Consider the following 14,864-nt stretch of genomic DNA (forward strand, 5'->3'; position numbering starts at 1 on the left):
TTGGCATGGATGATCTGTGTCTTTTATTAACCTCCAATTTTAAGGGTTCTCCCGCAGAGCAGGGAGATAAGAAAACTAAATCTGTCTTGTTGCTGACGGAGAGAAACGCAAGCCATGCTGTCGGTGCCCTGCGGTACTTGGAGCGAGCAGATGCCACAATCCCATCAGAGCTCTATGAGTTCACTGCGGGGGTCCTGGAAGCCAAGGAGGCCAAGAAGGCCAGAGGGCCTCTTTGCCCCTCTCTGAAGGCCTTTGGGTTTTGCAAGTAAGTCACTGCTTTTTAAATCGAGCAGTAACATGCATAAAATATCACACACCTGCGTCCTGGTGCCAACCCACTCAGCGCAAAAGGAGCACCCAGAATTCCTCACACGGCTGCCTTCCCAGAGCCGTTAGCACTGGCAAGCTCTGAATTCTTTCAGTGACAAATTACTTGCACATATGAGTGGAGCTCGGTGTGGCACCCATCCATGTGCACAGGGCACAGTGACCCGCTCTAACCCCCTGTTCTGCTGCCTGCCCCCCTCCCACACCTTCCCAGCTTAGCAGCCGCAGCTGTACTTCCTGGCCCAGCTGGTGTTCAGGTTTTCACCTAAGCATAAAGCGCTTGTTTTTCTGTGGCTCAATTGCCTTCCTCATTTCCTCCACGTGCTGCACATTGTAGGGCTTAATTTTCTTCATAACTGAATATTACTATGTTCTCTGTGTGTGTCTCATATTATTTTCACATTAATTTACTGATGCGTATTATGTTTGCTTGCTTTTCTGTTGGTATTATAAAACATTCTGATTAAAAACAACTTAAGGGGCCTGGAGAGATGGCTCAGTGGTTAAGAGCACCGCCTGTTCTTCCAAAGGTCCTGAGTTCAATTCCCAGCAACCACATGGTGGTTCACAACCATCTATAATGTGATCTAATGCCCTCTTCTAGTGTACAGGTGTACATGCAGACAGAACACTGTATACATAATAATAAATAAATCTTTAAAAAAAAAAAAACTTGAGGAAAAGGTTCGTGGTAGTTTGGATGTGATTGACTCCCAGAGGCTCCTAGGGGCCATTAGCAGTAAGAGTTGCTATGCTCATGGCGTCTCTTCACATCAATGAGACCCTGGCTGAGACAAGGCTTATTTCAGTGTATCTGATTTTACTTTATTTATCTCACGGCCTCCTATTGTGTTCTGTACCTGTATTGCCATGTGTGTAGCCACTTGTAGTCAGTGGCTGTGTCAGTCAGTGTGCAGGTGAGATACGTATGGTGCTGCTCTGAGTGTCCCACGCGTGTCTTCCTAGGGAGTGTGTGTGCATGCCTGTGGGTGACATGCTTAAGGAGAGGCTTCTGTCTTAGAAGGTAATTGGCCTTTGTTGCAGATTATGGTGATATGTTTTGAGGAGAGATGGCCCAGAGGCTAAGAGCACTGGCTGCTCCTTCAGAGGACTTAGGTTGGATTTTCAGCACCCCAATGAAGGCTCACAACCATCTCATACTCTAGTTTCAGGGGATCTGATGCCCTCTTCTGGCCTTTGGGGTACCAGGTATGCATGAGGTGCACAGACATACATACAGCCAAAACATCCATACACATAAAATGAAAATACAAAATTAAAAAATTCAGAATGTCTTGAGGAATAATAAAGAACTCAGTCATTTATGCTCATCCAGTGTTGATTAAATGGAATTATTCCTCCATGTGCATAGTTGATCCTCTTCAGTCTTTAGCTACTTAGCATTTAAATGTTTGAAATAAAACTTTTCTGATTGTAGCTGCAGGTCAGTTTCCTGGAGATGTCTTAACTCTTCGTGTTACTTTTTTTTTTTTTTCTCCTTGTTTTAAAATCTAGTCCTTTTTTTTTTTTTTTCAGAGACAAAAGGATCTGTCCTGACCGGCACCACATTAATCCAGAAATGGACAACCCAAGGAAATTATCCAACAACACTCTGCCAGTGTCTGGACACATTAGGGTAAGTTCTGCCTGCGTCTCTTGTCTACTGGCTAACAGTCATTCCTGAAGTCTTTCTGTCCTAACTTTTTTTTTTTTGAAAATTAGTTTTATTCTATGTAATAAAGCAATATGCATAGACTTGGTACTTTCTTTCTTTCTTTCTTTCTTCTTTTTTTTGGTTTTTCAAGACAGGGTTTCTCTGTGTATCCTTGGCTGTCTTAGACTTGCTTTGTAGACCAGGCTGGGTTTAAACTCACAGTGATCCACCTGCCTCTGCCTCTGCCTCACAAGTGTTGGGATTAAAGGCGTGTGCCACCACACCTGGCTCAACTCCAGTTCTTAGCAAAAGACAGAGTTTGGCAGGATACTCCATGGTCAGGGCTCAAAATGGTAGCAGAATGTATTCAACAGGCAGAAGCTCATAGTGGCTACAAAAAAGGGAACTGAATACCAAGTGTTAACCACCTTTATCCTTTCTAAGTTGACGACTTAAGGTATTGAGACCTAACTGATTTCTTGGGCCTAATCACAAAGACAACTCTGTCTTCTGTCTTAATTTCACTCGGTGATGTCTCCTGGTCAGTTCACACTTTGTCGGATGAGATCACTTCATCCAGCTTCAGCCGTTTCCTCTTCCCAAGACTTCATTTCATCATCGTAAAGAATTCTGTCATCTTTAGCAAGATGAACAGATGCCTGCTTTTCATCTCTAGACAGGGTTTTCCAAGCCTAACTTACAGTCTCATCCTTAGCCTCTTGGAAGCTTTCAGATAGGTAAATGTTGTACGCTGACCAAGGTCTTTTTGGTTTTCCAAGCAAAATTAATTCTCTCCTTTTTATTAATGCTTTCTTTTTTAAGCCCTTTTGCCCGTCATCTTTCTCAGAAGACACGAACGGACTTGGTGTTAGCTGTTCTTTAAACTTGCCCATGGCTGCTTTGTGCGCATTCCACTCTGCCTTGAAATCAGCTTCATGCATTTTTTTTTTCTTCACCTGTTAGTCCCTTCCACAGGGCCGCAGTTGTTCTAGCCAATTCTGAAAGTGTTGCGTCTGGGTGTTTAGCTTTAAATCTGGTTAGCTGTTCTGTAGAAAATCGAAGGTATGAACTCATAGGTTTCTTTGGATAATTACCCAAGTTGGATGAAAAACAGTTTGGAATACAGCCACAGCTGAGCCAGGAGGGCATGCAGCCCTCGCAGCCCACGCACTTCTCGGCCCGCGTGCCTGAGTGCCCTCAGCAAGCCCCACATTCCCCGGAACAGCGCATCGGCCCAGTGCCAGCTGCGGCAAGCCAACACTCCACCCACTATGATGATGCCAACACTGCACACACTATGATGCCAACACTGCACACACTATGATGACAACACTGCACACACTATGATGACAACACTGCACACACTATGATACCAACACTGCACACACTATGATGACAACACTGCACACACTATGATGATGACAACACTGCACACACTAGGATGACAACACTGCACACACTATGATGACAACACTGCACACACTATGATGATGCCAACACTGCACACACTATGATGACAACACTGCACACACTATGATGACAACACTGCACACACTATGATGATGCCAACACTGCACACACTATGATGACAACACTGCACACACTATGATGACAACACTGCACACACTATGATGACAACACTGCACACACTATGATGACAACACTGCACACACTATGATGACAACACTGCACACACTATGATGATGCCAACACTGCACACACTATGATGCCAACACTGCACACACTATGATGCCAACACTCCACACACTATGACGACAACACTGCACACACTATGACGACAACACTGCACACACTATGATGCCAACACTGCACACACTAGGATGCCAACACTGCACACACTAGGGTGACACTAGGATGACAACACTGCACACACTATGATGACAACACTGCACACACTATGATGCCAACACTGCACACACTAGGATGCCAACACTGCACACACTAGGATGACAACACTGCACACACTATGATGATGACAACACTGCACACACTAGGGTGACACTAGGATGACAACACTGCACACACTATGATGACAACACTGCACACACTATGATGACAACACTGCACACACTATGATGACAACACTGCACACACTATGATGACAACGCTGCACACACTATGATGATGCCAACACTGCACACACTATGATGACAACACTGCACACACTATGATGACAACACTGCACACACTATGATGACAACACTGCACACACTATGATGCCAACACTGCACACACTATGATGACAACGCTGCACACACTATGATGACAACGCTGCACACACTATGATGATACCAACACTGCACACACTATGATGACAACACTGCACACACTATGATGACAACACTGCACACACTATGATGATGCCAACACTGCACACACTATGATGACAACACTGCACACACTATGAGGACAACACTGCACACACTATGATGACAACACTGCACACACTATGATGACAACACTGCACACACTATGATGCCAACACTGCACACACTATGATGACAACGCTGCACACACTATGATGACAACGCTGCACACACTATGATGATACCAACACTGCACACACTATGATGATACCAACACTGCACACACTATGATGACAACGCTGCACACACTATGATGATACCAACACTGCACACACTATGATGATACCAACACTGCACACACTATGATGACAACACTGCACACACTATGATGACAACACTGCACACACTATGATGATGCCAACACTGCACACACTATGATGATGCCAACACTGCACACACTATGATGCCAACACTGCACACACTATGATGCCAACACTGCACACACTATGATGCCAACACTGCACACACTATGATGCCAACACTCCACACACTATGACGACAACACTGCACACACTATGACGACAACACTGCACACACTATGATGCCAACACTGCACACACTAGGATGCCAACACTGCACACACTAGGGTGACACTAGGATGACAACACTGCACACACTATGATGACAACACTGCACACACTATGATGCCAACACTGCACACACTATGATGCCAACACTCCACACACTATGACGACAACACTGCACACACTATGATGCCAACACTGCACACACTAGGATGACAACACTGCACACACTATGATGATGACAACACTGCACACACTAGGGTGACACTAGGATGACAACACTGCACACACTATGATGCCAACACTGCACACACTATGATGCCAACACTGCACACACTATGACGACAACACTGCACACACTATGACGACAACACTGCACACACTATGACGACAACACTGCACACACTATGATGCCAACACTGCACACACTAGGATGCCAACACTGCACACACTAGGGTGACACTAGGATGACAACACTGCACACACTATGATGACAACACTGCACACACTATGATGCCAACACTGCACACACTATGATGCCAACACTCCACACACTATGACGACAACACTGCACACACTATGATGCCAACACTGCACACACTAGGATGACAACACTGCACACACTATGATGATGACAACACTGCACACACTAGGGTGACAACACTGCACACACTATGATGATGCCAACACTGCACACACTAGGATGACAACACTGCACACACTATGATGACAACACTGCACACACTATGATGACAACACTGCACACACTATGATGACAACACTGCACACACTATGATGACAACACTGCACACACTAGGATGACAACACTGCACACACTATGATGACAACACTGCACACACTATGATGCCAACACTGCACACACTATGATGACAACGCTGCACACACTATGATGATGCCAACACTGCACACACTATGATGACAACACTGCACACACTATGATGACAACACTGCACACACTATGATGATGCCAACACTGCACACACTATGATGACAACACTGCACACACTATGATGACAACACTGCACACACTATGATGACAACACTGCACACACTATGATGATGCCAACACTGCACACACTATGATGACAACACTGCACACACTATGATGCCAACACTGCACACACTATGATGCCAACACTGCACACACTATGATGACAACACTGCACACACTATGATGATGCCAACACTGCACACACTATGATGACAACACTGCACACACTATGATGCCAACACTGCACACACTAGGATGACAACACTGCACACACTATGATGATGCCAACACTGCACACACTAGGATGACAACACTGCACACACTATGATGCCAACACTGCACACACTATGATGACAACACTGCACACACTATGATGACAACACTGCACACACTATGATGATGCCAACACTGCACACACTATGATGACAACACTGCACACACTATGATGCCAACACTGCACACACTAGGATGACAACACTGCACACACTATGATGATGCCAACACTGCACACACTAGGATGACAACACTGCACACACTATGATGACAACACTGCACACACTATGATGACAACACTGCACACACTATGATGACAACACTGCACACACTATGATGACAACACTGCACACACTAGGATGACAACACTGCACACACTATGATGACAACACTGCACACACTATGATGCCAACACTGCACACACTATGATGACAACGCTGCACACACTATGATGCACCTGCACACACTATGATGACACACTGCACACACTATGATGACAACACTGCACACACTATGATGACAACACTACACACACTATGATGATACCAACACTGCACACACTATGATGACAACACTGCACACACTATGATGACAACACTGCACACACTATGATGACAACACTGCACACACTATGATGACAACACTGCACACACTATGATGCCAACACTGCACACACTATGATGCCAACACTGCACACACTATGATGCCAACACTGCACACACTATGATGCCAACACTGCACACACTATGATGCCAACACTGCACACACTATGATGCCAACACTGCACACACTATGATGCCAACACTCCACACACTATGACGACAACACTGCACACACTATGACGACAACACTGCACACACTATGATGCCAACACTGCACACACTAGGATGCCAACACTGCACACACTATGACGACAACACTGCACACACTATGATGCCAACACTGCACACACTATGATGACAACACTGCACACACTATGATGACAACACTGCACACACTAGGATGACAACACTGCACACACTATGATGACAACACTGCACACACTATGATGATACCAACACTGCACACACTATGATGATACCAACACTGCACACACTATGATGATGCCAACACTGCACACACTATGATGACAACACTGCACACACTATGATGACAACACTGCACACACTATGATGATGCCAACACTGCACACACTATGATGACAACACTGCACACACTATGATGATGCCAACACTGCACACACTATGATGCCAACACTGCACACACTATGATGATGCCAACACTGCACACACTATGATGACAACACTGCACACACTATGATGCCAACACTGCACACACTATGATGCCAACACTGCACACACTATGATGATGCCAACACTGCACACACTATGATGCCAACACTGCACACACTATGATGCCAACACTGCACACACTATGATGCCAACACTCCACACACTATGACGACAACACTGCACACACTATGACGACAACACTGCACACACTATGATGCCAACACTGCACACACTAGGATGCCAACACTGCACACACTAGGGTGACACTAGGATGACAACACTGCACACACTATGATGACAACACTGCACACACTATGATGCCAACACTGCACACACTATGATGCCAACACTCCACACACTATGACGACAACACTGCACACACTATGATGCCAACACTGCACACACTAGGATGACAACACTGCACACACTATGATGATGACAACACTGCACACACTAGGGTGACACTAGGATGACAACACTGCACACACTATGATGACAACACTGCACACACTATGATGACAACACTGCACACACTATGATGACAACACTGCACACACTATGATGACAACACTGCACACACTAGGATGACAACACTGCACACACTATGATGACAACACTGCACACACTATGATGCCAACACTGCACACACTATGATGACAACGCTGCACACACTATGATGATGCCAACACTGCACACACTATGATGACAACACTGCACACACTATGATGACAACACTGCACACACTATGATGCCAACACTGCACACACTATGATGCCAACACTGCACACACTATGATGCCAACACTGCACACACTATGATGACAACACTGCACACACTATGATGACAACACTGCACACACTATGATGACAACGCTGCACACACTATGATGACAACGCTGCACACACTATGATGACAACACTGCACACACTATGATGCCAACACTGCACACACTATGATGACAACGCTGCACACACTATGATGACAACGCTGCACACACTATGATGACAACACTGCACACACTATGATGACAACACTGCACACACTATGATGACAACACTGCACACACTATGATGACAACACTGCACACACTATGATGACAACACTGCACACACTATGATGACAACACTGCACACACTATGATGACAACACTGCACACACTATGATGACAACGCTGCACACACTATGATGACAACACTGCACACACTATGATGACAACGCTGCACACACTATGATGACAACGCTGCACACACTATGATGACAATGCTGCACACACTATGATGATGCCAACACTGCACACACTATGATGACAACACTGCACACACTATGATGACAACGCTGCACACACTACAGTGACAACACTGCACACACCATGATGCACAGCCCAGATGGGAAGCTGTGGGAAGCCCCTCTATTTAAATTCTTTTTTTTTTTTTTTTTTAGTATTTTTTGAGAATTTTATACAACTTGTTTTGATCATATTTATTCCCCTCTTCTACCCATCCTAGATCCACCTCCTTAGCCACCTAACTTGTGTCTGCTTTGAAAAACACCTATAGAGTCCAGTTTGTGCTGCCCACATATTCTTTGAGCATCCCACATCCTCTGCTGGAGCATGATTGCTCCGCCAGGGAGTGTGTTCATAAAGCAGCAGTAAGAAGCACTGTCTGCTGTGTTAACTTCTTAGGGTTGCTTGGGCAGCACTACAGTTAATGCCTCATAACAACAGCTGTATTCTCACAATTTTACATCCAGGTAGGGGGTAGGGCTCCCTCCCAGCCCCTGCTGCTCCTTTCTCCCAGCCCCTGCTGCTCACCCCACCCCACCAGCTCCTGATGCTCCTCCCCCCAGCCCCTGATGCTCACCCCCACCCCACCAGCCGCTACTGTTCCCTTCCAGCCCCTGCTGCTCCCCCCCCCCAGCCCCTGCTGCTCCTCCCCCTAGCCCCTGCTGCTCCTCCCCAGCCCCTCCTGCTCCTCCCCTAGCCCCTGCTGCTTCTTTCCCCAGCCCCTGCTGCTCCCCCCAGCCCCTGCTGCTGCTCCTCCAGCCCCTGCTGCTCCCCCTCAGCCCCTGCTGCTTGCCTCCCCCCAGCCTCTGCTGCTCCCCCTAGTCCATGCTACTCCCAGGAACCTTGCAGCTTGACATGTCTTAGTTTGCAATTACATCTCTCTTAGTCTGCTTCTTCAGGGTGCTGCTGCTTTCTTCAAATAAGGCTCCTCTTCTTTCTTTTTCCCCTATTAAAAAACAAGTACTTGCTTGTCACTGGGAGGAAGGCCCACCTATTAGTGTAAAACTACCCCTCATAGAACATTGGTTGTATTCAGGAGTACTACCTGTTACATGGTTATGTGTGCTTTACATAGTCTACCATGTAAGGATTCCTCTAATGTGGAGTAAAATTGCATGTATCCTCATGTGGGGATACTTAACTATATTTGCAAAGACCCTTTTAAAAAAATAAGGTCATGCTTGTAGTGACTTTGGATGTTAGCATGTCCTTTAAAACTTTTAAAATAATTGTGTGTGTAGTTTGTGTGTGTGTAGTTTGTGTGTGTAGTGTGTGCGTGTGTGTATGACAGAAGTAAAAAGAAGGCAAAGTGTGCACATAGAGGTCAGAGGACAACCTTTCCTATTGCTGAGGCAGACTCCCTTGTCCGCCTTGTTGGCTGCAGGCTGGTAGCCATGAGCTTTCAGGTAACTGCTTTCTTCTTCCCCTTTCCCATTTGCTGTATGTGCACACCAACACATGTCTTCTTAGCACAGATGGGAGGCTCACACTTGGCCTTTGGGCTTGTAGGGCAAGTGCTTTCACCCACTGAGCGTCCTGGTGGCCCAGCTTACACATGAGGGTGTGTGCGTGCCTTTCTAGGAGCCATCCTTCCAATCCAGTACACTTTCGTTACCAACCTTTTTTTCTTTCATTTCTAATTTTTTCAACTCATTTTTAAGTTTCTTAATTAATATTTATGTTACGTTTGGGTGACAGTGCTGAGGCATGATGTTAGAGTCCCTTGAACAGGATACCACCATGCTGAACTATATACCCACTACACTTTACTTTATTCTTTTATGTAAAATAAGAATCTTTTGGCAGGAGGTTTCATGTGGGTTGCTATGGGAGAATTGTCATCAACAGTGTTAGGGAAGAAAAAGAGCCAGGCGTGGTGGTGCACGCCTTTAATCCCAGGACTCAGGAGGCAGAGGCAGGTGGATCACTGTGAGTTCGAGGCCAGCCTGGTCTACAAATTGAGTCCAGGACAGCCAAGGCTACACAGAGAAACCCGTCTCAAAGAAAGGAGGAGAAGTAGCAGTAGTTGTAGTTCTGTGTATTGCAGGAGAATGGATGTACTGAGAGATACTCACATTAAGTGAATTAAGCCATCTCAGGAAAAAAAGAACCACATAATTTCTCCCATTTATTTTATATAGTACCATAAAACATAGGTATTTATAGTAAATGAAAATAGAAGTGAAATTGTCTAGGGGAACAAAGGAGATAAACAGGAGAGACAAGCGGCAAGAAAAGGATGGTGAGGACTGGGGTGTATGGGTATATGCACACACACACACATTATATACGTATATATATATATGAACAAAACCTTTAAAATATACACACAGCATTGTAAATAGATGCATAATGATTTTAGTTAAAAAGTGAACAAAGGAGCTGGGCGTGGTGGCACGTGCCTTTAATCCCAGCACTCGGGAGGCAGAGGCAGGCGGATCTCTGTGACTTCGAGGCCAGCCTGGTCTACAGAGTGAGTCCAGGACACCCAGGGCTACACAGAGAAACCCTGTCTTGAAAAACAGAAACAAAAAAGTGAACAAAGGAACACATAACCAAAATGAAGTTTAAAAAAAGTTTTATTGTGTATATGCATGTGAGTGCACAAGTATAGGTCAGAGATCAAAGGTCGTGCTCTCCTGCCAGTTTCTGGGATCTGGGACTCAAGGACCCAGCTCAGGTCTTCAGGGCTGTGTGCAAGTACCTCTACTAGCTAAGCCATCCTTCTGGCCCTAAACTGAGGTTTTTCAATGACGGAATTTTCTCTACAATGTGCTCTGTTAAGTAAAAGTGAGACTGACTGTTGTGCGTTCAGTACTGTCTTGGATTGGCCAGTGTCTGGCCTGTTCCCTGCCTCATCCTTCTGCCCTTGTGCACACCGCGGTCCTTGGGACGTGCTGACGTCTGCAGGTGTCCCTTGTCGGGTTTTATTTCAGTTGTCTTCTACATTTGTTCATTGTATTTGTTTCAGATAATCCCTTTTTACGTTTCAAATGCAACTAATTACTTTGGTCGTATAATTGATAAACACGTGGATCTTTATGCAACTCTCAACGCGGAAATGAATGAATATTTTAAGGATCCCAGTAATAAAACAGCTGCTGAAAAGGTGGAGAATTCGGGGTTGTATGGATTAGAAGAAAAAACACTTTTCCAGAGGTAAATTCCCTGTCACCTCCTCTCTACAGTTGAGACGTAATGTAAGCAGGGTTAAGTTAGTGCTTATTCTCCTGCAGTCTGCTGTGTGAGTGTGTGTCCCCTGAGCCTGGCTGACTTCCAGGAAAGGGGAGCTTGTACACTGTGCTCACCACATCCGGTACAGATGTGCATAGGACACTCTACTGGCTCCTGAGCATGGAGTACAGTGGCCATATTACTCCAGGTATGTATTGGTCCATCACTGTGTGGAGTACACACTCTCCTCTGCAATTCAGTGGATTTCTCACAAAGTCCTGTAAGAGAGCCATTGTTTTCAGTTTACAGCAAAGCCAATGCAGCCATGGCCGTGTAGGGTAATTTGTCTAAGGCCGCTCAGCGGGTGGCACAGTTAGTGTGCAGTCTGGCCACCCAGCCATGTGCTTGTGTGCACCTACCTTTCTGAATGCACATGGCCCGCAATGTTGGGATTAGCCTCATCTCAGAAACACAGAACCTTTTCTTTGCCGAGCTAATTTTTGTTAATTGATCAGATACAGGTTTGTTCTGTTGAGCAGTGCACCTGCTTTAGACAGTCTGTCACTTGAGGGCTCCTCTGAGGTGTAAACGCTGCAGTGTGGAGAGTAAGGAGGCTTCCTTCTGCAGTTCCTCAGGTGCCTGCTCTTGTTTAGGGTACAGGTGTTGGAGGTGAGCCAGAAGGAGGACGCCTGGGGCTTGGGGAGCGTCCTGGTGAAGTTCATAGATGAAGGCAGGACCAAGCTCATCCCAAGAGACCAGCTGCTGCTGCTCCCAGAGAAGTTCCACGCTCTGCCCCCTCAGGCCGTGGAGTTCATTGTTTGTCGAGTTAAACCAGCCGACAGTGAAATTGAATGGAACCCGAAGGTGCGTTCCTTTAACTTCTTATGTTTTATTGACTTCAGCAATACATTCAGCTCAGAATATACAAAGCATTGGGACATAGTCTGAATGTGGGCATTTTGTTGTTTTAAACATGGGCCTCACTATGTTGCCCCTGGCACTGTAGCCAAAGTCACTAGTGTTCTACCTTAGAATGAGAGTCGTGATAAAACAGATGAGCATCAGCTTGGACAAGAGAACAGTGTGAACAGCTATGACAATTGGGGCACAGGTTTGGATGTTTCCTGGAGTGGCCAGTGATCCTGGCAGGATTGGGAGTGTGGATTAAAAAAGAGAGATAGGCCAGGCGTGGTGGCGCATGCCTTTAATCCCAGCACTCGGGAGGTAGAGGCAGGTGGATCTCTGAGTTCGAGGCCAGCCTGGTCTACAAAGCAAGTCCAGCATAGCCAAGGCTACACAGAGAAACCCTGTCTCAAAACAAAACAAAACAAAAAACAAAGAGAGGGAGAGGGAGGAGAGAGATATGCCAGAACAGGACACAGAGGAAAGAGACATTTCTTCTGGACGTTATGCAGTCATTAGAATGTCATCATTCAGTTAGGATACCAACAACAAAGAAAAATGCCTGTCCATGCAATGCAGCACAGAGGCCATTCCACTCAGATTCACAGGGCAGTCTGAGGTGGGTGGAGAAGCCTGATCGACCGTCCCATTCATTGGCAGAGCAGTGAGTTCTGTTCATGATAATGCCCCTGAGTGTGGAAGCTATTTAATGGAAATGAGATAAACCATTATGATGAGCGAATTGAAAACAGGCTTTTAAACAAGATCAAGCACTACATAGGCAGTGCGTCAGTATCAATAAGCAGTCGCCTCTCTCAGCTGGGGCTCTCCCTCCTTTCTTCTAACCAGAACTTCCTGAGTGCCCATTGTGTGTCCGGGGCCATGCTGAGCTCTGTGCTCACCAGGAGGATGAGTTCTTGCCCTTCAGAAACCTTTGGTCTGTAAAGAGGGCTGGGCCTTCTGTAGAAATGGAGGTCCTACTCAAAGTTTCTAGTGTGTGATGAAACCGTGACCAAAAGCAGGTTCTGGAGGGAAGGGCTTGTTTGGCTTACACTGCTGCACTGTAGTCTGTCACTGAAAGAGGCAGGGCAGGACCTGGAGCTGACTGGTTCCCATGGCTTGTTCAGCCTACTTCCTTATAGAAGCCAGGACCACAGGCCCAGGGACTGCACCACACACGATGGCCTGAGCCCTCCCCCACCAATAACTAATTAAGAAAATGGCTTATAGCCAGATCTTATGGAGGCATTTTCTAAATCTCCTTTTAGATAACTTGGCCTGTGTCAAATTGATATAAAACTTGCCAGCACATGGGACAAGTTCTTCTTTAAGTTGTTCCTAGATCACTTACTGTCCCAGGGGCACCAAAACAATATCATGACAAGGGCCAACTTTCTCCTGTCCTGCTTTAAAGGCATGAGCGATAACTCAGACCGGTCTTGTCTGTTGTGGCCTTCCTGAGAAGAAAGTAGTAACATGCCTGTGAGAGGGCAGGGCCTCCGCTGTGTGTCACTGGTTGCAAAGAGCTCTGTGGCCATAATGCCTTCTGGAGAAGCAAGCAGAATTATTCACTCACTGAGCTGTCAAGGAAGGAAACTTGGAGATGCTGAAGGTATTCTGAGGGTTGATAGAGGAGATGAGTCCTCCAGCCATGGTGAGAAACACATTACAAGTCCAGTGAAGACCCCTCCTGTTCTCAGACCTCACGTGAGGTCTTGGCAGTTCCTGCAGCTTTGCAGACCTGCTCTTTCTGGTTAAACTCTACTGAACCTTTGGTAAGGAAAGAGGCTGCTGCATGCCCACCGTCACAGAGCTGTTAGGAGATGCAGCTGCAGAGTGTGGGATGTCTGTGTGCTGGACAGCACATAGAGTGTGGGATGCGTGCCTAAAGTCTCAGCTGAGTAACAGAAGTACTTTGTTTCAGGTTACTAGATACATTCATCATAAAATTGTTGGGAAAATGCACGATGCCAAAGTGGTACTGGCTTTGGGAAATACCCTTTGGGTTGATCCAATGGTAAGTATATGGTCTT

General features: G+C 46.1%; 1 protein-coding gene across 1 annotated transcript in view; it reads left to right on the top strand.

Moving 5' to 3' along the window:
- Tdrd12 (tudor domain containing 12) overlaps window positions 1-14,864 on the top strand; it is a 78,888-nt gene that overhangs the window by 56,617 nt on the left and 7,407 nt on the right. The window contains exons 20-24 of the mRNA XM_051162186.1: window positions 45-265; window positions 1,864-1,963; window positions 11,726-11,913; window positions 12,582-12,792; window positions 14,756-14,848. Coding sequence (XP_051018143.1) covers window positions 45-265; window positions 1,864-1,963; window positions 11,726-11,913; window positions 12,582-12,792; window positions 14,756-14,848 — 813 coding nt within the window. The remainder of the gene's footprint in view (window positions 1-44; window positions 266-1,863; window positions 1,964-11,725; window positions 11,914-12,581; window positions 12,793-14,755; window positions 14,849-14,864) is intronic.

The sequence above is a fragment of the Acomys russatus genome, chromosome 19, assembly GCF_903995435.1.
Source record: "Acomys russatus chromosome 19, mAcoRus1.1, whole genome shotgun sequence".
NCBI classification, from domain to species: domain Eukaryota; kingdom Metazoa; phylum Chordata; class Mammalia; order Rodentia; family Muridae; genus Acomys; species Acomys russatus.